Source organism: Barbatula barbatula, assembly GCF_947034865.1.
Source record: "Barbatula barbatula genome assembly, chromosome: 12".
NCBI classification, from domain to species: Eukaryota; Metazoa; Chordata; class Actinopteri; order Cypriniformes; family Nemacheilidae; genus Barbatula; species Barbatula barbatula.
The window spans coordinates 19,815,184-19,839,579 of NC_136775.1; the positions used below are offsets into that span (position 1 = coordinate 19,815,184).

The window sequence follows — 24,396 nt, forward strand, 5'->3', positions numbered from 1 at the left end:
TTGTTTGCCTTTAAAACTCACGGTGTGATTCTGTGTTACAAAAACTGTATATAGCAGTGCAGCATTCTGTCATGCCATGCCGTTACTCACTGGAAAAAATAGCTTGCTATTGGAAAAACTACACTTTAATGAAAGCAGCTACATTTTCTACTGTAGCTATAGCACTGCAAGTCCACAAATATAGTAGCATTGCAAGTCCCCAGCATTGCAATATTCTGAACATTCACTATTTCCTCTCTCTGTGACCCTTACCGGACAGGGGGAGAGCAGTAGAAAACAACAAATCCCTCTGAGGAAACGGGGGAATCCGTGAGCATGTCTTACAAAAGTGAGAAATGCTCAAAAGTAGGTCAAATACTTTCCCTCTGGTCTCCATCCTGGGGTTTTGGAGCACCGCTACCAGGCCATGGTCTCAGTTTCCATTTTCAAATGGTAAAAGTGACTCTGATGTAGCAAACGGTTGCATCCGGCAATCCCTCAAACTCATATATCAGGATCAAGTCTTCTGAATGTGAACAAACGTTTGAATATTTTCCTCATAATTCACTTTCTTGTAAAAGCTGAGAAAATGAATGTATCCTCATAAATAAGCCCCTAATGTCATATTTTTATTGAAACCACATGTCATGCCATAGGTCTCCACGGTAACTAAAAATGATACCTTTGAAAATAATATAAACAGTCACTCTGGGTCTGTGTCAAACACAAGTATTGGCTCAGGTATATTTAGTTTGACCTATTCTGCTCCCTCGCACACGGCATTATCCTCAGGGCTCTCAAAGTAGGTATACAGTACGTCATCCATTAATATGGTCAGTGTTCTGTGCTAATGACAAAATACATCATGCACACTGTATACTTTGCAAAGCCAAAACATACCTTGGGCTTTGGTGTGTGTGTGCACATTTCAGAATGCATGCAACACAGTTTAGAGTTTATTTGTTTGTGGTCAAATGTATTTTCTGCTTAAGGGATTTAGTAGAAGTAGAGGTTGCATCACAAGCGATTATCACAACATCTTTAGTTCATTACGATTCAAAATATTGTAGCTGTCCATACAAAACCTTGGATGTCCAAAATTGGCAGGAATGCCAAAAACACTGTACTTTGTCAAAGTTGACAGCACTTTTTAATACTTTTTATTGGTCACATTTGCAAAACCACATGACAAACATAAAGGGTGACTAATAGAAAAGAGTGTAACTTGCCTCTTGGCAGTTTTTCTCGCTAAAATCGTGGACCTCAGCCAGTGGCGTAAGGTTGTTTTGAAAAGTGGTGGGGCCAGAGATGACAGAAACAATACTTTAATAAATTGTTTATGTAATATTTATCATATAGGCTAGTGCAGTTCGATTATCACAGTATGTGGTTGACAAACTGTCAATTGGGGAAGGTCACTTGGTTGTTGTGTTGCACTACACTTAAAAACTATTCCCATGACGAAAAATGTCACTTGTTTATTGGTTTACGATGCACAAGCAAGCGCAGCGAGTGTGGATAATGCACGCATTTTTATCCCGGTCGAGTTCCTGAAGTTGCGGGTCTTCTGCAAATATAACTTACGAGTGTGAGCAACAGGAGATGTTGAGAAAGTGGCGCGTTTTCCACAATGTTAATGTTAACTGCCCCTAAACAATACACACCTACCACAAGCATTTCTTCCAAAACGTTGTGGGGACATGTCCCACCTGCAAATTACGCCTATGGCCACAGCGAGTAACTGGACATTTAGCCTATCATTTGAATTTCCTGCATCATTGCACTCGGGCACCCCGGCCCACCATGGCCAAAATCGTTCTCACATAATAACTGTACAGTAACCATCAAAAATGTTTGGATTGGCTTTGTCTGTATCCCGTCCCAGTCGTGCACATTCACTGTGAAATGGCTCACTGTTGAAAACGTGTTGCATTTCACTTGGTGAGGTATTTACATGTAAACGTAACTCTTTCAGTAAACTGTGACATTTGTTCAATTCTTCCTAGCCTCACAAAGCATCTTGATCTTCCTTCTCTCTTCTTTAGAGACACATAAATGGGCCCCAGATTTCATTCCCACACTGAGTTCTCGTGCTCGTGTTAAAGTATTGTATTACATGGGACCTGTGCTCTCTCTGTAAACAGTATAAAAGCATTGGACGAGCAGTTGTTATTCTTTCACAATCGCACTCTCTCTCATCCTTTTCTCAAACTCTCTTTCCCCCTCCACTCTTTCCCTGTTACGCAATTCAGCTTGGCTGTCGCTAACTCCCTAGTAAAAGCAGAAGAGAGTCCAGATCTTGCGTAAGTACTGAGCCCCGTTTTTCGACAATAACCCCACTGAGTCGATCACAACAATCTCACCGAAAGAGAGAGAGAGAGAGAGAGAGAGAGAGAGAGAGATGCTTGATGGACCAAAACCAAATCTCTCAAGGCAGCTATGAGAAAACCAAAAATGTTCTTTGCGATCAGGATGTTCTGCATAAGCACACAGGCTGTAAATCTGAAAGCAGACTACCCAAACACTCAGATCCAACTCGGTACAAAAAACCTTCCTAATATCAACAAAAATTCACTCTTATAGCAAGGACCCATATCTGGGGCAGCAGATAGAAACATGCATCTGTTGCTTTGAAAAACGATTCGGTACAGCAATTGAGGCATCTTACAACCACACGTAACATCTCATTCCAAAAACTGGAAAAATGACTGTAACCCGTGGCCTCCGGTGGCATATAGCTTTTATGAAACCACTGTAACACCAACATGATAAAATGTTTTATTTGAGCAGATGACAAGCTCTGATTGGCAGGCTACAACTTGAGTCCAGGCCACAAATAAAATGTTAACACAAGCATGTTTCTCCTCGCAGGTTCTTCGAGATGAAACTCCATTTGCTGTCCACCAAAATCGCAAAGTTTGGCTTAAAGAAGCAACCGCACACACCCCAGAAGAGCTGACGTGAACGATTGTGACAGGTCTTTGCGAGGGGAGTTCACGCGCCCGCCCTTGGCCCGTGTTCTCTGGTGTGTTGGGTTGTTTTTGGGATGGCCTTTCCACACGCCTGTGTTTATTTACAGAGGGAGAGGCGCAGTGGGCTGGAGAGATCTCTCAGAATCACTAAACACGATCCGTCAAGCACACGCACTGGCCCGCTCTGAAAGAAACACAAGCACTGACACACTTCTTACACTGCACTTAGAAACACACTTAAGATACTCGCTAATAAACACTACTGCTCTCTAATTCCAAGCTATAATACTTGGTCCTAAAAATACTTGGCCCATTAAGACGCACTGAATAGTGTGGATGACATGTCATTAGATAAGAAAAAGACAAACAAATGGCATTTATATTAGAACGTTTCATTTACGTTTCATTTTCACTTGTGTGACTTTTGTTGAAACTAGTAACTTTGTATTAGCACCTATCTTACTATTGCGCTTTTATGACATATCGCTTATTGCTGCCTGAACTCTTTGTAAGTCGCTTTGGATAAAAGCGTCTGCTAAATGACTAAATGTAAATGATTTCATACATCCATTAAAACTGCGACGTGGCAACTTAGTTTTAGAAAAGCATCACTTGTTGGCAAATTGATATGTTGTATCTAAAGTGTGGGGATAATAGTCCAAATAATTCTGTGCCCATTGTCTGCAATACACAACACACACGAAAGCTTTTAAACATATTTGTATGTCTTTTCTATTTTGTTTCTTTGTAAAACAGTAATAGCAAATACTACAAATAATCTGTAGATCCTAATGTTTCACTCTGTCTCTAGTAATATAACTCTTCTGGTATGTACTCATTCTGGCTAAATTCATTTCACATGCACTGATAAGGAGGATCTTTACTCATTTAACATTTACTGGGTTTGTATGACTCATTAAACATTTCCTCCTTTAGCGTGACCTATTTTTGTTATAAATCATTTAGCTATTTTGTTTTCATTTAGTGTTATCTCATTTAAGTATAATTCGTGTAGTATCGACTCGCCGGCGTGCTTGTACAACAGTGCAGAGATATTTTCAAGTTATTTGGGTAAAATTAGCTCACTTTATAACAAAATTGCCATATGTGACACATTAGTTAGTACACCCTGTAATTTTCTCAGAGATAAAAGGCCAACGTCTGTCTACAACTAAGGCACAAATAATTTTGCTCTTAAAATAACAAAACTGCTGACCTCAGATGAACAGAAATAGCAACAAAAGCAATACTGTTGAAGTGAGTCAACCTTAAGGGTTTGCGTATCTTTTCATGCCTGCGTGTTTACTCAGTGACCCAACCTCACTTTCATAGTTTTGGGCAACACTTCATGATAACTTTCATTAATAAAATTGACTCTAAAGAAACACTATTACATTACTATATTACTATTACTATAACAAATCACTATATTGAAATAATAATAAAAAACTGTATATACGTGTGAACTATTGACCTGTCAAGAAATATTTATTAATGATATATACATAAATAAAAAATACAGTAAGTATTAGTTAGGTTGGTGTTAAATAATGTTTAGGGCATGTGCGTATAATGTTTGAACACTGAGCTGCTACACTATACATAACTATACTGTTACAAGTATAATTCACTAGACCTGATCGTGGAAAGATGAATTTTGCCTGGGAACGGTAACATAAACATTTATTAAACACTGTACAGACTCCTGTAATGATTGATGTTCTGTAATAAATCATATGAAATTGTTTATTTGAGAACTGGATTTTCTATGATCACCATGTTCAACGATTACTTGAAGGACGTAATACCTTGAAATATTTTTTTCTGCGATGGCAGATAATAAAACAAAGTAAAGCGACCGTAAGGCTACATTTGTCTTATTTATGACCTGTCAGTCAAAACGGTTTCGATTAAGCTACGACAAATCATGTGGGCAGGAATGGTTTTCACACCAAGAGTCCTTTTGTTGGATAAGTCGTTGAAGCACACGTATGTGTTGAATATTGCTGTGATGAATAGCATCATTATTATATCTCGTTTTAGCTGCCTGGCTGAGATAACACTAAAAAGTATTGCGACTTTCCAGCATTCGCTCATTATTTTAGTAAAGAACGCTGCTGATATCAAGCGCAAACAGAGTGCATACTTCAGCAACCACTCAAAGCACATATACTAAGTCATATACTCTTGAACAGCATAAACCACAAAAAGTCATAAACCGGCTGCAATATAAACCATTTCCTAGAGCCTTGTCCCGGTGCACAGAGGCAGCCTTGTGTTTCTCTGTGTGTTCAGTCACAAGGGAGCTCTGTACTGAGCTCCAAGAGACCTGCGTTTACAAACAGACCAGTGGGGCCACGGTATGTTAGCATTTATGCATGCATGGACATTTAATACCACAGCAAAAACATACAGGCCTGTTGTATGGGACATTAGATTTAATGGACACTCCTGCAGGACTGAAGATGTTTGAAGGAGTTGGTTTGTTTCTTAAATAACGCGGCAGTATCAAAAGAGTTGTCGTAAATAGCGGGCTGTATGCGTGATGGAGCAATAACAAGTTCTCACTAATACCACAGCGGTAAAGTAAAAATCAATCAAATTTTGTGAGTTTAGAACAGTTAAACACGAAGGTGCCATTGAGAGTCTGGTGCCATAACATCATGGACCATATAACCAAACTAACGCTATAGGGTACATTGTGACATGGTTCTTATGAGGGTTGAAAAAGTTAAGAAGAATACAATGTTTCTCATCTTTCTTCTTTGAAGATTTACCTAAAACATTTTCACAGATCCAGTATATTTAACTGAACTTCTGTGATCTGTGTAGACCATGACAAGAACAGTATTCAATTTTTTGATACAAAAAACAGACAAAATCGTGTGAATTTTGATGCAAACGCATTAATGATACAATAAATTAGAGCTTTTCACTGTAACTTGTGTTCTTTTGAGTCTTCAAGAGGCGGTCCCAAAAACTTCAAACTCTTAAATCCACAGAACAAAGAAACAAAAGGGTGAGCAAATGATGACATTTTTTGGCTAACTATTTCTTCAACGGTTCAGGTTTAAGCTGTGGGGCTCCGTGAAACTATGTAGTAACCTCAAATACCCTGCAGACCTAAAAATGCCTCTTGATAAGGAGACGATTCAGCGCTGAACTGAACTGACGGACTGAAGAACCTTTTGTTTTTAAGAGCATATGAGATTGCAAGGAGGTGGGGTGGTGGGGGGATCAGGCTGCTTATGGGGGGAGAGGGGAAACCTCTCCAGTGACTCCAGCGCTCCACACCCCAGCAACAGTGGGTCTCCGGGTGGAATTTTCCATGAAGCATGTGGCACAGTGTGCAGAATACGCACACAGCTAGTGCTATCTGGGCTCTGCCAGCTCTCAGTCTCCGTACGAGCCCCACTTCACATATCTCTTCCTTTCTCTCTCGCATTTTTGTGTGGCTTCCAGTGCTGTTGTGCCCTGCAGTTCTGCCTGCGAGGACTTCCTGGCGCCCCACCAAATAAGGCTGATAGTCTGTGAGCGTGTATACGCAAACACATTATTCAGATATTTTTTGGAATTGCCATTCAAACTTTATTTCCAGGAAAATTACACCTACATATATTTTGGCATTACAGACTTTTTCTTTCTATATGCTTGTTTTTTTCCCCCGCACGCAGGCTCTGTTCTTCAACAAACTTTGCTGTCTACTGTCTATACTGTAGGTTGCTGCCTTTTAGGTCAATGACTTATCTGTAAAAGTCTACATCTTCGCATGCCACTCAGATAGCTGTTACAATACAAAAAGTGTATCGGACATTTACACACAGTTGATTTAGATTCCTTGTTAGCATGTTTCTAAACTGGTTTTCTATTGAGCATAAAAATGCATACAACACAAAATATTGGGCAAAAATAATTAATACAATATTTTTTTATGATTTCTGCTATTGAAAGGAATATATCTATAATCCAATCAGGAGTTATCTTAAACTCACAAAAATCAATCCCAGAATGCATTGCAATGTTTTTTCATTTACACCACGACATTTGGCTAGCCTGAAAACTTAACCTTTTGAAACCGGGTTTTAAACGGTTCGGAAAACAATATTGTCACTAAAGTAAACTACAAAAAAGGGTGATGTCATGTGCATGTGTAATACATTTTGTTAGTAGCGTGAGTGATACATGTTGTTTTAGTCGTTTTAGCAGATTTGTGGGAACAGTGATGTAGACACATCGTATTCGGTATGCAGACTTCAAAAACTTAAAATATATTTCAATTGTTTAATACATTGTTGTGTAATCAGAAAAATGACGCTGCCAATCTTTCAGAACCTGACAATGAATGCGTGCATATAATGCCTTAAAAATGCTACCTACGTAGGCAACCCTCAAGATCTGGAACAGAGCCATAGGTCTCCAACCTACAATCTAAAGTGCCAAGGCTGAATACTAAAATTATCCGAGACGTCTGACTAAAGTAATCTGACCGTTGACACAGAATTACTTATATACCTCAAATGCCTCGCTGACTGGGGCTGGCACTGCGCCATCTCTATTCATATTTGGAGTATTTATATAACTGGCGGAGCCAAGAATAACATTTACGGCAAAATATACCTTGGGGCATAAAAGATCTGCTAATTTATTTATCTTTCATGCTGTATATCAACATTTGATCTGGAAACTGAGAAGGATTACATAATTAATGGCGCAATAAAGGCATTTAAAACATTCGTTTGCTTTTACAGGCTCGAATTGAAGGCACGGTATGGCAATACTGAGGTGCATTATTCGCCCATGGTGTTTGAGGGCAGAGCAGTGTGGACTGAGGATCACAACCAAGATGTTTTCCAATGATCTTCTGTAAAATATTATATATCAGCCAATCTTAAATGGTTAGTCCTGAAAAGACCATGTGAAATATACTTTCAAATTAGCGTTCAGTCCAATGAAAGACAGCTGCTAATATATAGACTCAGAGAGAGAACTTACGAGCATTCAGTATTGTGCCCTTGATCAAAGCTGAACTTTAGATTACTCTGGGATTGTACGTCTCCGTCATGAAAATGGCAATAATGTCTTGGTACTTGGATTGCAAAGTAAAACTGTCCCACCTCGCATCTCACATGCGGTTCATATTAGACAGCAATCAGATAACTGTGCGTTCCAGACTATAAACATTGTGCAGCATTTCTGAGCAAAATGAGGCAGATCAAAGAAAAAAATGTAGGACATTTTACTACAAATATTTCACAAACAAAAGAAAATCTAAAACAAAAACAGTCATCTATAGGAATGACCTGCTGAGATAAACTGGCACGCTGCTGATCTTCAATATCTGGGAGTGTTTAGTTATTTACTTGGTTCTTTTATCCAAAGTGACACAAACAGTGGCGTCATTACCGGTTATGTGGGTGGGGCAGCCGTAAAGGGACCCCGTGGACCTGTGCTGCTAACTGCTTAGACAAATTAAGAGACAACCGCAATAACTTAAAGAGTGACAAAATCATGTACATTACACACCAAATGAATAATATTTGAACACTCTTTTTGTTGAAAGGATGAATTGAGAGAACCAGCTAGATTAAAACATAGATATTAATTAGGCTAAATGTAAACTACTCTATTTTTGTGGGCTATGGGGACCAGTACACTCATTAGAGGTAATGGACCCCAAGGCTTAAGGTTAGTCATGGACTAAAATGGATGTTTGACGATCTTAATTTATAAAATGTTTCCCTAAAATGTATTGTTTTGTCTCAAGATGCACACTAGTAGTGTTTTTTCTAAATCATTTAATAATCCTAATTTAAGGCGTAGTCCTGGTTTAAGACAAACCTTGACTTTAAAACCAGACCCTACATTTAAAGCGTCTTGCCCAAGGCACAAAAGCGATGGATCATTATCCTTTGTGCTTGTTTGAACCTTTAAACTTTACATTAATAGCCCATGTCTTTAAGCACTTCACCACCCCACCCTCGAAACACCTTAAACAAGGATGAAGGACTCACTCTCGGCAGCATAGTAGGGTGGTTGCATGTCTATCTTGTGTATTTCTTTGGCGTAGTACTCCTCTTCACTGCTCTGTCTCTCGCAGGTGGCCGCGCGCTCGTTGGCTTTCTCCAGCAGCAGGTCCCGTGTGCTGTTATAGATGGCGATGATGTCCCTGGACACCTCCTCGGGCTCGGGATAGCTCTCGGGAGGACTGCTTAACTTTAGTTTACTGAGTATCTGACCACGGATGGCCTCGATCCGCTTCTTTTTGAACTGATCCATGTCCAGAGTGCTGCATGTGGATAAACTGACGGCCACAGTGGCTAAATCCAAGGTCAGAAAAAGACTCAAGATGTACAAGTTCATTTTGTGCCTTTGTTTCAGTACCAGACGTGACTTTTAAAAATGATATTCAGTGAATTAAGTTAAGTAGACAGACCAACCATTTCAATAAAATATAGTTAATGGCACAACGTTCGTCTTTTGCGCGCTATCATCAAATACAACTGTGTCTTTTTATCGTACCTGCAACTCCCGCAAACGTGACAGCATGGAAAGATGTGTCAAATCCTTGATGTGAGGGTAAAAAAACAAGATCTTCATTACAAAATCACTTCATAGCGAGTGCACATTCATCTTTAAAAAGTTCAAACTCATGGGACAGCAAAACAGCCATCGAAGTGGCCAAATGCCCTAACAAAAGTCTTTCAAAACACTGCAGATGACAGACGCGTAGCCTGCGGGTTTTTTGCGCGCACCTTCGCCGCATCAGAGCGCCGCAAACTCTCTCCAAACCCCCGCACAATCGCGCCTTTCACTCGCTCTCACTGTATACGAGAAGATGCGAAGACTCCGCTCACTACGCAAAGCGCATCGCCGCTCTTTTGGCGCACAGGTTAACGCGTTTGGCACCGGTATGCGCTGAAGAAAATAAAGACTTCACCCAGCGTCCTCACGCACATCTAAGTTGAAAAACGTGAAGAATACTGAATGATACTGAATGACACACTAGTGTAAGTTATTTCCCCTTCAGTTTACGCGCTCCTCCATTCCTCCTGGTGGAAAACTGTGGTCCCCGTGCCAGCGCGCACACACGCATATGAAGGCAACCGGTTGGAGAGGGAGATTTATATGGGGCTGACTTCACCACGTGGTTGCGGTCATAACGGTGAGACCGGGAGCGCGCAATTACCGAGCAGTTTAGTGTAAATATCTCGCTGCTCTTCAGCACTGCGGCCAGGCCATAACGCCCACTGACAGTGGATCTGGGGATCTGGCTTTGCAAGTCAAAGTGCTGAGGTGTCTAATGTGTTGTGGGATGTAATCTGGTGGCTAGGAACCAACAGAATACAAAGGTATAACAGATAACGCTTTATAATGTTGTCACAAAAGTCTTCTTCGTGGTCTTTTAAGCAAAGTAAAACAAACATCAACTGTCTAAATTCTTAAAACACAGAGAATCTTGAAGATTCGTCATTAGGTGTATGGGGGGGAAACATCAAGCATATCTGATCATATTCATATTGCAGATTTAAAATTTTGGACTTTATTAAGTTTACTGTTTTGTATCGTGTCTTTGTTCAGTTCTATACGTAACATAAAAAACTAAAATCAAAATCATCTCGATGATTGATAACTGAAATCTATTCGTTTGCACATCTTAGAAACGTATTAAAATAGAAAATTGGCCTAGAATCAAGTAACTATCACTCAAAATTGCAAGTTCGGTTTTAGAGATTAGAAATTATATTGAAATTATAGATTATTACAGAAACAATTTGACTTTTTACTAAAGTTCTAAAATATCAGTGTTCTCATAGTATTATGAATTCAACAGGCACAATATTCTCCATACTGATCACATTATAACCACAGAATGGTATTCTGCATGTATGAAAATAAAACAAAATACTGTATAAATTGTCTGTTTTTAAAAACATCATTATATACAAATACAGAGTTTTGGCAAGCTATAGCCAATGTTTTATTTATCAGTAAAATTAGATATCTTGTACAGTACCCAAGACCACCCATACATTCTGTTATCTCACTTCATTTAAAATTCTGCAAATAAATACGCGACAAATAGTAGCTTATGGTATTACTACTGTTATGACACAGGCAACTGATAAGAAATGAGAAGCAGCCCAGCTGTTGCATCGACTCGTACAAATCTAGCTGATATCCCTTTTGTGAGACTGTTAAGTCAGTAGATCACAGATTCTCAGTGAGGAACATGCAATGACAGGTGTTTCTCGATCTTTCTGCATCTGCCCTACCACCTGCTTGATTTTCTCTTTATCATTTTAAAGAAATAAATTGCCAAAGCCTTTTGTACCCGGATCATATGTGGCAAGTCTTTCCGAATGGCCCTGCCCACTGCTGTAAACCAGATGTTATCACTTAATTAGTACCAACACAGACAGATGCAAGAGTGTATTAATGGACTAAAATGTATTTCCACAGCACAAATAAAATGTTATTCTGTGTTTTGAAAATGTAATATATTTAATCTAACAAATGGAAAACTTGTATAATTTATATATGTATTGCTAACATGTATGAATAGCCAATTATACTATTATTTTAAATGTTAAACTTTTGTCATGCAAAACGTTAATTGATCATCCCATTCGCATATAAAGACACTGACTGTCACATAACTTAACCTCTTACTTCAAAATCATCGTCTATTCGAACAAGAGCAAAGAACACTACATTATTTATAAGTTCTACTCTTATTTAATATTCATAATCTAGTTTATTATGATGTCTAACCTTCCGCAAACAACTTCGATATTAAGTCTTGGTGTTCATAAAATGCTATTGATCCCTAAAACAAACCTGTTTGACATTTGTACATAGTCCTTGTATCTATATTTTCATTAATAAATATTTGCATTTTTCTTAACAAAAAACCTGCTTTCAGCTAACCTTGAGTTCAAGAGAAGAGAGCGAGGATGTAAAATAATTATACAATAAAAAATAAACATTTGTAAGTGATCCATCCACCTGTTGCTTCAAATAATCACTCTGATTAAGCAAGCTGATAGTCTTTCCGATAGAGACAGAAAACCAGAGAAGTTGACTGATTCTAGTGCAGTGTGTCAATATGCAGTAGAGAGCGCGCTGGCATTCCTGAAGGGCTGTTTGTGGTATCAATGTGACGAATTAGTGTTTTACACTGGACTCAATGAAGTGCTGTACCTCAGAGGCAGATAGGGTACCCTCTAAGACACTGGGTAAATATATCTCAACTGGGTGTGTACACATAGTTCGACTGAGAACAATAGAGAAAGTCTAGAATCAGCAGAACTGTCGTCCTTGCAAGGTTGTACTCGGAAAGGTCAACTGTCCTGGCAATCATCCAACACAGGAATGCAGATTGGCACGCAATCACCTGCAAATGTATTAGTACCGACAGTCACCATATCATGTTGTCAAATCATACGAGGATGGTTCGTTTTAATTTGCAGAACTGGCTTCTCCCTGCAAGTCTGGGTATCAATTGTGGCCTGTAAGTCATTGCAATACTTTGACAGCAGCACCACCCTGTGGTCACCTAAAAACAGCATCGCAATGCTCACAGACCCACCAAAGCAAAATGTCTGGAAACTATTTGGATACCCAAAATCTATGGATGCCATTCTATTGCAATGCATAAACATATAAGTAAGCAAAGTTTTTATTTTTAAAGAAAGAAACCACAAGCACTCATTTCAAATATCTAGTAATTTTTTCGTAGAACAGCAATATAAATGACTATATACAGAACAGCGTTGTATAAAGAGTCTTTGTCACAATATCGATATTAGGGCAATGTCTCAAACCAATGTCTTTAGTACAGAATTCTGGGTAATGTAGAGTTTTAGCACTCAACAGTGGGCAGTTCTCTGTGAGGACACATGTGTGTATACAACTTAAGATGCAGATGGGCATCAGTGATGAGATCACTCAGAATCACTGCTGTAGTCCTCAGCTGGCTCCTGTTCACCTCCACCTCCCTCTTCATCACTCTCCTTATCCCAGTCCTTCATAGAGGCGCCCATCATAAAATCATCTCTCAGCACACTCCATGATGGATGCTCCTCCTTCACTTCTACAGGCTGCTAAGAGAGAATTAGTTTAAATTTGGGTTAGAATCAGGCTCGTGGTCTAAGCACTGCTGTGAAGAGCATATCCTATTCTACATAACGTACTTGATACTTCTAACACCCTACAAGAGTGAAATATATAATTCATGTGGACATGCTTCGATTACTTTGAAACACCAAGCATGAATTACATCGGTGATAACTTGGCCACATGTTGTCTACAACAATTACCGTGTGCCTTTGAGATAAAGGAACCGTTTATAAAAGTTTCCGAAAGAAAAGAAGGCGTTTACATCTAGGGTGGCATAAATGTGAGAAGGAAATTACAATGTATTAGAGATATTTTTGATTTTACAATAGCATGAAGCAGGGAAGAGAGAAAAAGCAGACTAATTTACCGCTTCATTCTTGATGGCCGGTCTGTGAACACCATCTGCTGCCCGAAGGACATCAATAAAGTCTTTCTTAGACACAGAGGAGAGGATTTTGGTTTTCTTCCTCACTGAACCCCCAACATCCTTCATCTTGTCATCCACATTTTTCTGATGTTTCTTCACAGCATTGAACAACTGCACTACACCCCTGAAGAGACCACACAAAAGAACAATAAACTTTTAGTGGAAGAAATATTAAAGAGCCAGTAGGGGGAGAGACATGCAAGCAATTGTCGCGCTGAAACTACAGTCTGAAAGATGTATTTATATGCTTTTTGTCAAAAGCAACGTTTTCAAATAAGAAAAGGCATAACAACAACACTTTCTATTTACAATAAACACTGACACGTATGATGTTAAATTGTATGTTTTAATAATCGATTATCTGTTTGAATGCATCGATGCAGTAGTTGTTTTGCATCACAAAATCAATTATTTTGCCTCAAATAAAGAAAGACTGTAAGGAGAAACTTTGTCAAAAACATATTTTTAATAAAGGAACGCATTCAACGGCTGATTGTTTTGCTGTGGTATCTGTATTGGTAAAATTTCACCAGTATTTGTATCAATTGCTAAAATTTCATTGCTGTGCTTACACATGTATTCATAATTTTTAGTATTAGCCACAGAGATTTACCTCCTGTACAAGGTCATCTTAACCCTGGTAAAAGAGGAAAGTTGTTCTCCCAGATAGAAACACACATGGTAAAGACGATACATTATTACCTAGTAGCAATTCTCTGTAGATTCCTCTCTTGGTCTTTGTCTCGTACCACATCCGGCTTCTCGCGGCACATATTCTCCCATGTTCGTTTTTTATCAAACTGTCAATTATATAAAAAAATATAATTGAGTGATGTAGAACACATTAATGTCTGTTTGAGTAAATTACTTTTAATAGTGAATATTTAAAGTGCTTTACCTGCTTCTTCTTTTCAAGACGTTCTTTCTTCTCCTTCGCCTTGACCTTGTCCAGCTCTTTGTTCTTCACAAGAATGGTGGGTTTGCTTTCTGGTACTTTCTTCCCCAGGATTTTGGCCATAGCCTCAGCCCAGCCGGCGTTGGGATTGGGATCCTCTTCATCCATATCTGATGCCTTCTGATCCTCTTCATCTCCACCGCTCCCCATATCGGATGCCTTCTGATCCTCTTCATCTCCATCGCTCCCCCTATCTGATGCCTTCTGATCCTCTTCATCTCCATCGCTCCCCATATCTGATGACTCCTCATCCTCTTCATCCGCATCCTGCTCATCACTCCCCGATGCTTCATCATCCTCATCTATACAAATGCTGTCATCAGAAACGTCCCCTGCACAGACACACATAAATAAAACCATTGCAGCACAATTGTATTTGCATAAGCAGTTACACTACAATTTGTTATTGTTGGTAATAAATAAAAAGGCTGATTCGTTTTAAAAGAAGGTGTCACCATGCTTTACAATAACACAATCTATACCAGTCATTTAAATTTAAACAGTACTTGGCAATAAAGTTGATTCTGATTTGGCTCTCTGACGCGCCAGGCCTAAAGACAGTAAATCTCAACAAAACATGAGGTTTAATAAAAAGTGTTACTGATTTACCCAACAGCAATGCACTTTCATCGAATGAGTTAAGAGTTAATACAATTCTATCACGTATCCTGCACGAGTGGTGGCTTCATTACAACGATCAATATACCATTGAAAAGGTACACACAGCATATTTAAAATAAAAGAGTAACATTTCGTTACCATTTTCATCTTCAATAACGACATGTGGCTTCATCAAGCGCGCCGCCATCTTCGCTGATATTTACGAGTAACATTCAAACTGTCCGGTAACACACTGAGCGTTAACGAAAGGTTCCGCTTCACTAGGAAGACTGATGGGGCTGTTCGATTCTGAATCTTTGGTGAATTCCAGCTCCGTTTAACTAATTTAGTTAATTTAGTATTTACTATCAGCTTGCTTTATTCATTAATAAAAAATGTACACTTTTTTTATGCAATACAATCTTCTAAACTGTCACTTTTTTCATTGACCCTATAACAAAAACCTTCACCAAATATGCCGATCTTGTCCTGCAATTCCAATGTATCATTAAAAATGTAAATAATAATCAAATTATAAAAAGCACAGGTCAAATTACTATTAACTAACTAACTAAGTTATTCAGCAGTGTACACAAATATGCATATATATATTCTTAAATATTTTTAGTACAATTTACTGTTTATCCATGATCGATAATCAGTCAATTGTAGTAAAAATATTTAAGAATACTGCGTATGTTTCGTATGTGCAAATAACAGACCGGTCTTTAGAGATCAGTTACTAAGAAGTAAATTTTCTCTTTACTAACTAATAGACGTTTTATTTGCTATTGCTCTTTCTGATATTCTCTATATTAACTATGACATCCATCGGGAATAAGGAGTTGCTGGCTGTTAAGCTGGCGCTGGAGGAGTGGCGCCACTGGTTGGAGAGCGGGTAAAGTACCTTTTCTGGTTTGGACTGACCACAAGAATTTAAAGGAGTCATATGGCACGGCTTAAACAAATAGTATGTTTTAGATGTAATGCAATGTGTAGGCCTATACACGAATTAAGGTAAAAAAACACTGTATTTTCCACATGCAAATCACACAAAGAAACAACATTCACTGCAAACACATGACAAACTCAACTTGTGTAACAAAGTCTTTTACAATGAAAATATACTTACATGCTGCGAATCTGAATAGCCAGACTTTCCTTGCGAAGTTGAAGTGGTTTTTAACAAAAGCTTTTGTGCACAGCCAGTCTTGATCTCTCCCAGGTTCGTGAAGCAATCAGTCGTGAAATGCACCTGTGAACAGATCCCGTATATCCCACGTAGACATCAATACATTTCCCCTGGTGATCAGTGATGGCCTGGAGTTGGATGGAGTGAAACAGCTTCTTGTTGTAGTAGCAGTTGGAGCTATTTGTAGGTATGATAATAAAAATTTCCAAAAACCCCTAAACTCAAAATGGATCAAATTTCTAGACAGAGCTGAAAATTCCCTTTACGACGACACCTGAATTGTGGAAATCAGTTGACGATTGCGAAAGTTATGATATTTATAATAACGGGGAATATATTAAAATAGTAAACATTAACTACAATAGAAGTCATGTGATCGAAAATGCTTATTATTAAATATAGAGGGTTTTTTTTTAGAACGACGCCTGCAGTACAATCAGTGGCGGATTTAGCAAATTGGGGGCCCAAGGTGAAGATGTGTATGGGGCCCAATCATCCGTTCTTTAAAAGAGACAAACTAATAATCACGATGGAACCCAATAGAGAATAAGGTTTCAGATAACACGTCTTTGCCAAAATACCAGGAAAACAATTTTTTAAGATCAAATCAATATCAATATAACATATACAAGATACAGGATATTCTCAGTGAATTGACATTACATTTGAGATTGAACATTTCAAACATTCTACAAACAAACCTTTGTACATGATACATGATAGGGCGTAAAAAAAGTAATCTGATGCTGCACAAAAACTAACAATGCATCAAAGCCAATGTTGTTACTAATCTTTCACATGTCCGAGACTGTGATAAAAGGTTAAATAAAATCCAGTCCACATTCACTTTTTATACTGAAAATAAGTCATTTTGTGTGTTTTTTTCAGTTTTTGAAAAAAATCATTGGCAACAAAAGAGTAAGAATCCAGTATTTTTCCTTAAACGTTTAGCAGTTTTGATCAGGACTGAGGTTGATTAACAGATTTATGAAAAAAAATCAAACCAAATATTAATCAGATTTTTACAGAAGTTTAATTGAGTGGATGTTTTCATCCCGAACATAACGAAAGGGTTGTGAATTTGCTCACAGTGTATTGTTGAGTTTTTGAAAAATGTTCAAAGCATTTTCCCAAAATATGTATCAAAATAAGATTTGTCACCAAAAATCATTCAATTTGCTGTGACACAGAGAAAGTTGTGGCCAAATTAAGACATAACCACAACACATAGTGGACGCAAACATCCCCAACATAACATAAGGGTTAAATTAGCTTTTTCTGTAGTAACGTTATTTACTTCACCACAAAATATTTTTTATCAGTGTATGGCTATGACTATTACTAACAAAACTATGCGGTTGACTCACCAAAGCTCCATCATCGTCATCATCAGTGTCAAAGTGGCCATCACTGTACAACTCTTCCACCTCATCTGTGTCACGTCATTAACACTGTAGCCGATGATAACGGGCGGCAACAACGTGAAGTGTTCTTCAATTTCTTCTTGGTTAACGTTATTTAGCGCCACTTCACTGCTAGCTGCTGTACAGGCCTTTTAAACACTTTGGACGTAGTTGATGTTCCTGTCAGTAACCTCATCAACAGTACTAAAGAAATGTGTTATCTTTGGCAGCGTTGCCAAGTATTTATCGCTGCCTTTTTCGCTTTTGTCTTTTATTTGAGCCGCTTGGGAAAGATTGTTTGATTCGTCTCTGTTTGTGTACATTCCCAGTCCTCCTGTCACTCTGTGTTTATCTTTCGTGCCGCATAGCGCGCACGGTTACGGACTAGTCCATTTCATTGTGAAAGAAGAGGGTGTACTTCAAACTACTTCAAAGTTTCAACGTATTTCTTAAGAATATTAATACAATTTACCATGCTTTTGAAGTGTTCATGATGATAAGGGTTTTGTTTATTTTTTACTTTTTAGGGTGGTTGGGGGACCCCCCGCTGGTAGGGGGCCCCAATCAGCCACCTACCTATGCCTCTATGTTAAGACCGCCTCTGAGTACAACCACTAATCTACCCGCCACAAATGTGACGACCCAATTTCCGCGATTTAGTAAAACACCTTCTCCTGTATGGATTTTGATTAAATTTCATCAGTACCAAGATAAAAGCTATGTATTTATGTCCACATAAATAAATAAAAAAACATGAAAAAAACAAAACACTTATTAACCTCACTATTCTTAGCTTTTTATACTGTGCTAGGCTTTAATGGACTAGTTTGATGCACTTATGTATTTTGTCGCCTATGTTGTTATAATTGCTGCCAATGTTTGCTCATCTGTAAGTCGCTTTGGATAAAAGCCTCTGCTAAATGTAAATGTATATTTTTCAGCAGTTTCCAAAGCTTAGATGAAGCCCGCCGATCGGTTGAAAGCCACGCAAATCTTCCGAAAGTTGCGGTGATCTGAAATCACCTTACAAATGAAATGCGGAAGTTTCCAACGCTGCAGGGGTTTGCACTCGATGTTGTTACCATCGTATTCAGGAAAAACATACTCCCACCAGGCGGCCAGAAGTAGATATTAAAAGACGTGCACATTTCAGTACTACGTAGTTTGGAACACATTGTTGAGACAGAATGTTCGCTGCGAGTGGTTGCCATGTCGTCATAGAGGTTTAATTCGGACATGACAGCCGTCTATAGCACCAACTACTCTTGTGAAAGCTGGTGATCCAAATCCTGCTCCCACGGCCTCCAGGTCACCTCTGGCTAAAATTGTGTCATACAGGAGCAATAACACAATAGGTGCTAATACAAAGTTTCTAATTTCAACAAAAGCTAGACCACTACCTGTTGAGAGAAAGAATCTGTCAAGTATTCACAGAAGAGAACGCAGGGTTCTTGATGGGGTGTAGGAGGGTGTTAAAGTATAACGGTGCAGATCCAGTGATCGTCCTGTAGGCAAGCATCAGTGATTTGAATCTGATACCGGCTTGTAGAAGGAGATGAAAATGGGTGTCACAAGAGGGCTGTTGGAAGACAAGGCGTGCTGCTGTGTTTTGAACCAGCTGGTGTGGCTTGATAGCCTTTGCAGGAAGACCAGCAAGGAGAGCATTGCATTTGTCCAACCTTGAGATAACCAGGGCATGGACAAGAAGTTGTGACACATGCTCAGTGAGATAGGGTTTAACCTTTCAAATGTTGAATAAAGCATATCGGCAGGGTTGCCGTTTGTCTTTGCAATGTGATCATTGAAGGACAGCCTGCCTACTACTTTAGGATATTTATTTATTTACATTTATTCATTTTATCCAAAGTGACTTACAAGTTGTTGTTTTTTTACAGTGGCACATTACTGCAGAGCAATCAAGGGCACGTCAGTCATGACCTGCTGGCACTGGATTCGAACCGGCAACCTTCTGATCACAAGCCCAACAACTCTGACCACTAGCCGACAGCTGAGCCCAACATCACTGAAAGAGTAACATACGCAGCGAGCTACGCGTTTTTAAATCTCATGTGACCAGTGAGTCGAACAATTCTGCGTGTTAAAAACTCCCATTTTTACTACAAAATTACAAAACGACGCCGACGCATCTGCGGAACTATCGTCTACTAACGCGATCGCGAAGCAGAGCTTCTAGTCTTTTACCTTTCAAAGCCCAGAGAACGCGTGGACCGAAGCTCCGCTCTAATGATGAGATGTTGTACTCTGCAATTTATACCCAGGAGTGACAATAAACACAACGACGGTAACTTTTAAGTACCCTTAATCTCAGAGTTATACATGAAGAGATTATGTCTTTTACATATTATCACCTAGAACGGAGCTCGTAACATAATTATATTAATAAAGTATCAATGAAAACATCGCCTAAACACCATCCTAACCTTGACTACATCTAGCTAATTAAATATTCAAAATCAACAGCCAATGGCAAGTCTCTTACAGCAAACCAAGCAATGTTTGTATAATGGATAAACAGTTTATAACATATTGACAAAACAACACAATATAATTGATAATTATCAACTTTTTATTAAAACTTCAAGGGCTGAGACGTCTGGAGACATTAATTTGATCGTGGGAATGCATACTGTATCCATAGTTATCATGTGACGTCATGCGCTTAGGGAACGCCCCGCTGACCGGCAAAAGAAAGCTATCTGCCATCGTCCATCATGTTAAAAGTGAGTGTTTTTATCATTTAGCTGAAATAACGAATCGTTGTTGTGCAATCAAATACACCAATCGTTGAGGAGACAGGCCCGAACTATAAGCATAGAGAATCCCGTCCGAGAAAGGAAACCCGAATATATGAATTTGCTAATTTTGTGCCATTAACGTGTCTCTGCCCCAGTCATAGGAAACAATGGCAGCTGACATCATCCGTCTGCAGCGAGACAGTCCCGCTGAAACCGTCAGGTTAATGTTAACATTTGTGAAACTGTCCGCCTTTAGTCAAAGTTGGTTTAAAACAGTAGCCACGGGTGTGCCGGTGCCACTAACAGGGGCAGCTGGACCTACAAAAATAGTTTTATAGTCCTAATACAAATGTTTGTCGAAACGTCTGACAATAAATGAGACACCCAGTTTTTGGCTGACGTTTCGGTATGAAACTAAGTGCGCAATGGGTACTTTCTTGTCCCGGCTCGAGAGAGATCAGTAGTTAAATTGCGGTTTACTGTGCAGGGAAATAATGAAACTTTACCCGTTAAGGTGTGATGTGTTGTTTTCCGTTTGGTCCATCGCTTAGACTGAAAAAGCAAGTTCTGCTTATCAATTACTTGAAAGAAACGTGCGTGACCTGCAATGACACATCCAGCTTGCATAGAAACACTTCCCGCGGAAATACATGAAAAGCCTACCTTTAGATGACGAGTTGTATTGAAGAGCACCATCTCTGCGCAAAATCTGCGCATCACGATCTTTATTCTAGCGGTTTCTATGCTGTTCTTCTTGGCCGTTTTTACTTTGGGTCAAAAAACACCGTCATCGTTTGTGTGTCTGTGTGTCTGCGTGTCTGTCTGTGTTGGCGCGTGTTGTGTGTGTGGAGTGTTTGTCTGTGCTGTTCTTCTTGGCCTTTTTTACTTTGGGTCAAAAAACACTTGAATGCATTCCTTCAGTGTGTAGTTCAAATAGAAAAATCTTTCTAGAATTTTTAAGTTTTAAGTAGTTCTCGGTGATGGCCCCTGTGTGTCTGTCTGCGTGTTTGGCTGTGTGTCTGTCTGTGTGATCGTTTGTGTGTGTGTGTGTGCATGTCTGCATGTCTGTGTGTGTGTGTGTCTGCGTGATCGTGTGTGTCTGCGTGATCATTTGTGTCTCTGTGTGTGTGTCTGCGTGATCGTGTCTGTCTGTGTGATCGTTTGTGTGTCTGCATATCTGTTTGTGTGTCTGTGTGATCATTCGTGTGTGTGTGTGAGTCTGTGTGTCTGTCTGATCGTTTGTGTTGGAGCGTGTTGTGTGTGTGGAGTGTTTGTCTGTGCTGTTCTTTTTGGCCTTTTTTACTTTGGGTCAAAAAACACTTGAATGCATTCCTTCAGTGTGTAGTTCAAATTGAACAAATCTTTCTAGAATTTTTAAGTTTTGTTTAATTAACACTGCGGTGTGTAGTTCTCGGGGATGGCCCCTGTGTTTCTGTCTGCGTGTTTGTTTGTCTGTGTGTCTGTCTGTGTGATCGTTTGCGTCTGTTTCTGTCTGTGTGATCGTTTGTGTGTCTGTGTGTGTTTCTGCGTGTCTGTCTGATCGTTTGTGTTGGTGCGTGTTGTGTGTGTTGAGTGTTTTGTTTGTCTGAATCTGTCTGTTGTGTTTTCACCTTTTTTTGTGTGTCTGTCTGTGTGATCGTTTGTGTGTCTGTGTGTGTGTCTGCGTGAGTGTCTGTGTGTGTCTGCATGTCTGTCTGTGTGATCGTTTGTCTGTCTGTGTGATTGTTTGTGTGTCTGCATGTCTGTCTGTGTGATCGTTTGTGTGTCTGTGTGATCGTTTTTGTGTCTGTGTGATCGTCTGTGTGGGTTTCTGCGTGTCTGTCTGATCGTTTGTGTTGGTGTGTGTTGAGTGTTTTGTTTGTCTGAATCTGTGTCTGTCTTTTGTGTTTTCACCTTTTTAGTGTGTCTGTGTGATTGATTGTTTGTGTGTCTGTGTGTGTGTCTGTCTGTGTGATTGTTTGTGTGTGTGTGTCTTTGTGATTGTTTGTGTGTGTGTCTGTGTGATCGTTTGTGTGTCTGTGTGTGTTTGTCTGTGAGTGTCTGTGTGATCGTGTGTGTATCTGTGTGTGTGTCTGCCTGTGTGATCGTTTGCATGTCTGCGTGTGTGTCTGCTTGATAGTTTGTGTGTCTGTGTGTTTGTCTGTGTGTCAGTCTGTGTGTGATTGTTTGTGTGTCTGTGTGATCGTTTGTTTGTCTGTGTGTCTGTCTGTCTGATCGTTTGCGCGTGTGTGTGTGTCTGTTTGTGTGTCTGTGTGTGTTTCTGCGTGTCTGTCTGTGTGTGTCTGCATGTCTGTCTGATCATTTTTGTTTGTGTGTGTTGAGTGTTTTGATTGTCTGAATCTGTGTGTCTGTGTCTGTCTTTTGTGTTTTCACCTTTTTTTGTTTGTGTGTCTGTCTGTGTGATTGTTTGTGTGTCTGCGTGTCTGTCTGTGTGATTGTTTGTGTGTGTGTCTGTGTGATCGTTTGTGTGTCTGTCTGATTGTTTGTGTTTGTGTGTGTGGGGTGTTTTTTTTTTTTGTCTGAACCTGTTTGTCTGTATTTCGTTTTCACCTTTTTTTGTTTGTGTGTCTGTCTCTGTGATCGTTTGTGTGTCTGTGTGATCGTTTCCTTTGCTTTCTGGGTGATCGTGTGTGTATTTGTCTGTGTGATCGTATGCATGTCTGTGTGTGTGTGTGTGTGTCTGCGTGTGATTGGTTGTTTGTGTGTGTGTGTGTGTGTCTGCGTGATCGTTTGTGTGTCTGTCTGTGTGATCGTTTGTGTGTCTGCGTGTCTGTTTGTGTGTGTCTGTGTGATCGTTTGTGTGTCTGCGTGTGTGTCTGTCTGATCGTTTGTGTGATCGTGTGTGTATGTGTGTGTGTGTCTGCGTGTCTGTCTGTGTGATCGTTTGCATGTCTGTGTGTGTGTCTGTGTGTGTCTGCGTGATTGTTTGTGTGTCTGTGTGTTTGTCTGCGTGTGATTGATTGTTTGTGTGTCTGTGTGTTTGTCTGCGTGTGATTGATTGTTTGTGTGTCTGTGTGTGTGTCTGCATGATCGTTTGTGTGTCTGTCTGTGTGATCGTTTGTGTGTCTGTGTGATCGTTTGTGTGTCTGTGTGATCATTCGTGTGTGTGTCTGAATCTGTGTGTGTCTTTTCACCCTTTTTGTTTTTACTTGTATATCTTTATATATATATTTGCTTATAGTCAATATGTTTTCTTGTGCAGCCGGTTTGTAACAATGAAAACTGTAAAAAGCTCTATATAAATAAAGTTGATTTGAAGTTTTTTATTTTAGTGCATGGTTTTTCATTGTCCGGTAAGTGCCATTTGCCAGAGATCAGTTACTAAGAAGCAAATTTTCTCTTTACTAACTAATAGACGTTTTATTTGCTATTGCTCTTTCTGATATTCTCTATATTAACTATGACATCCATCGGGAATAAGGAGTTGCTGGCTGTTAAGCTGGCGCTGGAGGAGTGGCGCCACTGGTTGGAGAGCGGGTAAAGTACCTTTTCTGGTTTGGACTGACCACAAGAATTTAAAGGAGTCATATGGCACGGCTTAAACAAATAGTATGTTTTAGATGTAATGCAATGTGTAGGCCTATACACGAATTAAGGTAAAAAAACACTGTATTTTCCACATGCAAATCACACAAAGAAACAACATTCACTGCAAACACATGACAAACTCAACTTGTGTAACAAAGTCTTTTACAATGAAAATATACTTACATGCTGCGAATCTGAATAGCCAGACTTTCCTTGCGAAGTTGAAGTGGTTTTTAACAAAAGCTTTTGTGCACAGCCAGTCTTGATCTCTCCCAGGTTCGTGAAGCAATCAGTCGTGAAATGCACCTGTGAACAGATCCCGTATATCCCACGTAGACATCAATACATTTCCCCTGGTGATCAGTGATGGCCTGGAGTTGGATGGAGTGAAACAGCTTCTTGTTGTAGTAGCAGTTGGAGCTATTTGTAGGTATGATAATAAAAATTTCCAAAAACCCCTAAACT

At 39.4% G+C, this 24,396-nt stretch overlaps 2 protein-coding genes across 3 annotated transcripts in view; both read right to left on the reverse strand.

Annotated features, from left to right (window-relative positions):
• The window catches only part of tgfb2 (transforming growth factor, beta 2), a 28,428-nt gene extending 18,382 nt beyond the window's left edge, over positions 1 to 10,046 (reverse strand). The window contains exon 1 of the mRNA XM_079470411.1: positions 8,963 to 10,046. Within this exon, the coding sequence (XP_079326537.1) occupies positions 8,963 to 9,311 (349 nt within the window). The 5' untranslated portion in view covers positions 9,312 to 10,046. The remainder of the gene's footprint in view (positions 1 to 8,962) is intronic.
• Positions 10,047 to 10,905: 859 nt separating this feature from the next.
• On the reverse strand, positions 10,906 to 15,363 carry rrp15 (ribosomal RNA processing 15 homolog). Of its 2 annotated transcripts, none has more exons than XM_079469047.1 (5): positions 15,212 to 15,284; positions 14,396 to 14,784; positions 14,200 to 14,297; positions 13,438 to 13,621; positions 10,906 to 13,054 (listed from the first exon to the last, which is right to left on the reverse strand). In XM_079469047.1, the coding sequence occupies exons 1-5, from the start codon at positions 15,258 to 15,260 to the stop codon at positions 12,896 to 12,898; spliced, it is 879 nt and encodes a 292-aa protein (XP_079325173.1). In that variant the 5' UTR covers positions 15,261 to 15,284; the 3' UTR covers positions 10,906 to 12,895. The 2 variants fall into 2 exon arrangements, with proteins under 2 accessions (XP_079325173.1, XP_079325174.1); XM_079469048.1 differs by having other exon boundaries at positions 12,510 to 13,051; positions 15,212 to 15,363.
• Between the last annotated feature and the right edge of the window lie 9,033 nt (positions 15,364 to 24,396).

Bases quoted from the DNA above. Each gene is read 5' to 3' on its own strand.
- rrp15 (XM_079469047.1), bottom strand. From the start codon at position 15,260: ATGGCGGCGCGCTTGATGAAGCCACATGTCGTTATTGAAGATGAAAAT. The intron at 14,298-14,395 runs GTAAAGCACTTT...TATAATTGACAG, and splicing joins GTCTTGAAAAGAAGAAGCAG to TTTGATAAAAAACGAACATG. The intron at 13,055-13,437 runs GTAAATTAGTCT...ATTCTCTCTTAG, and splicing joins CGGCCATCAAGAATGAAGCG to CAGCCTGTAGAAGTGAAGGA.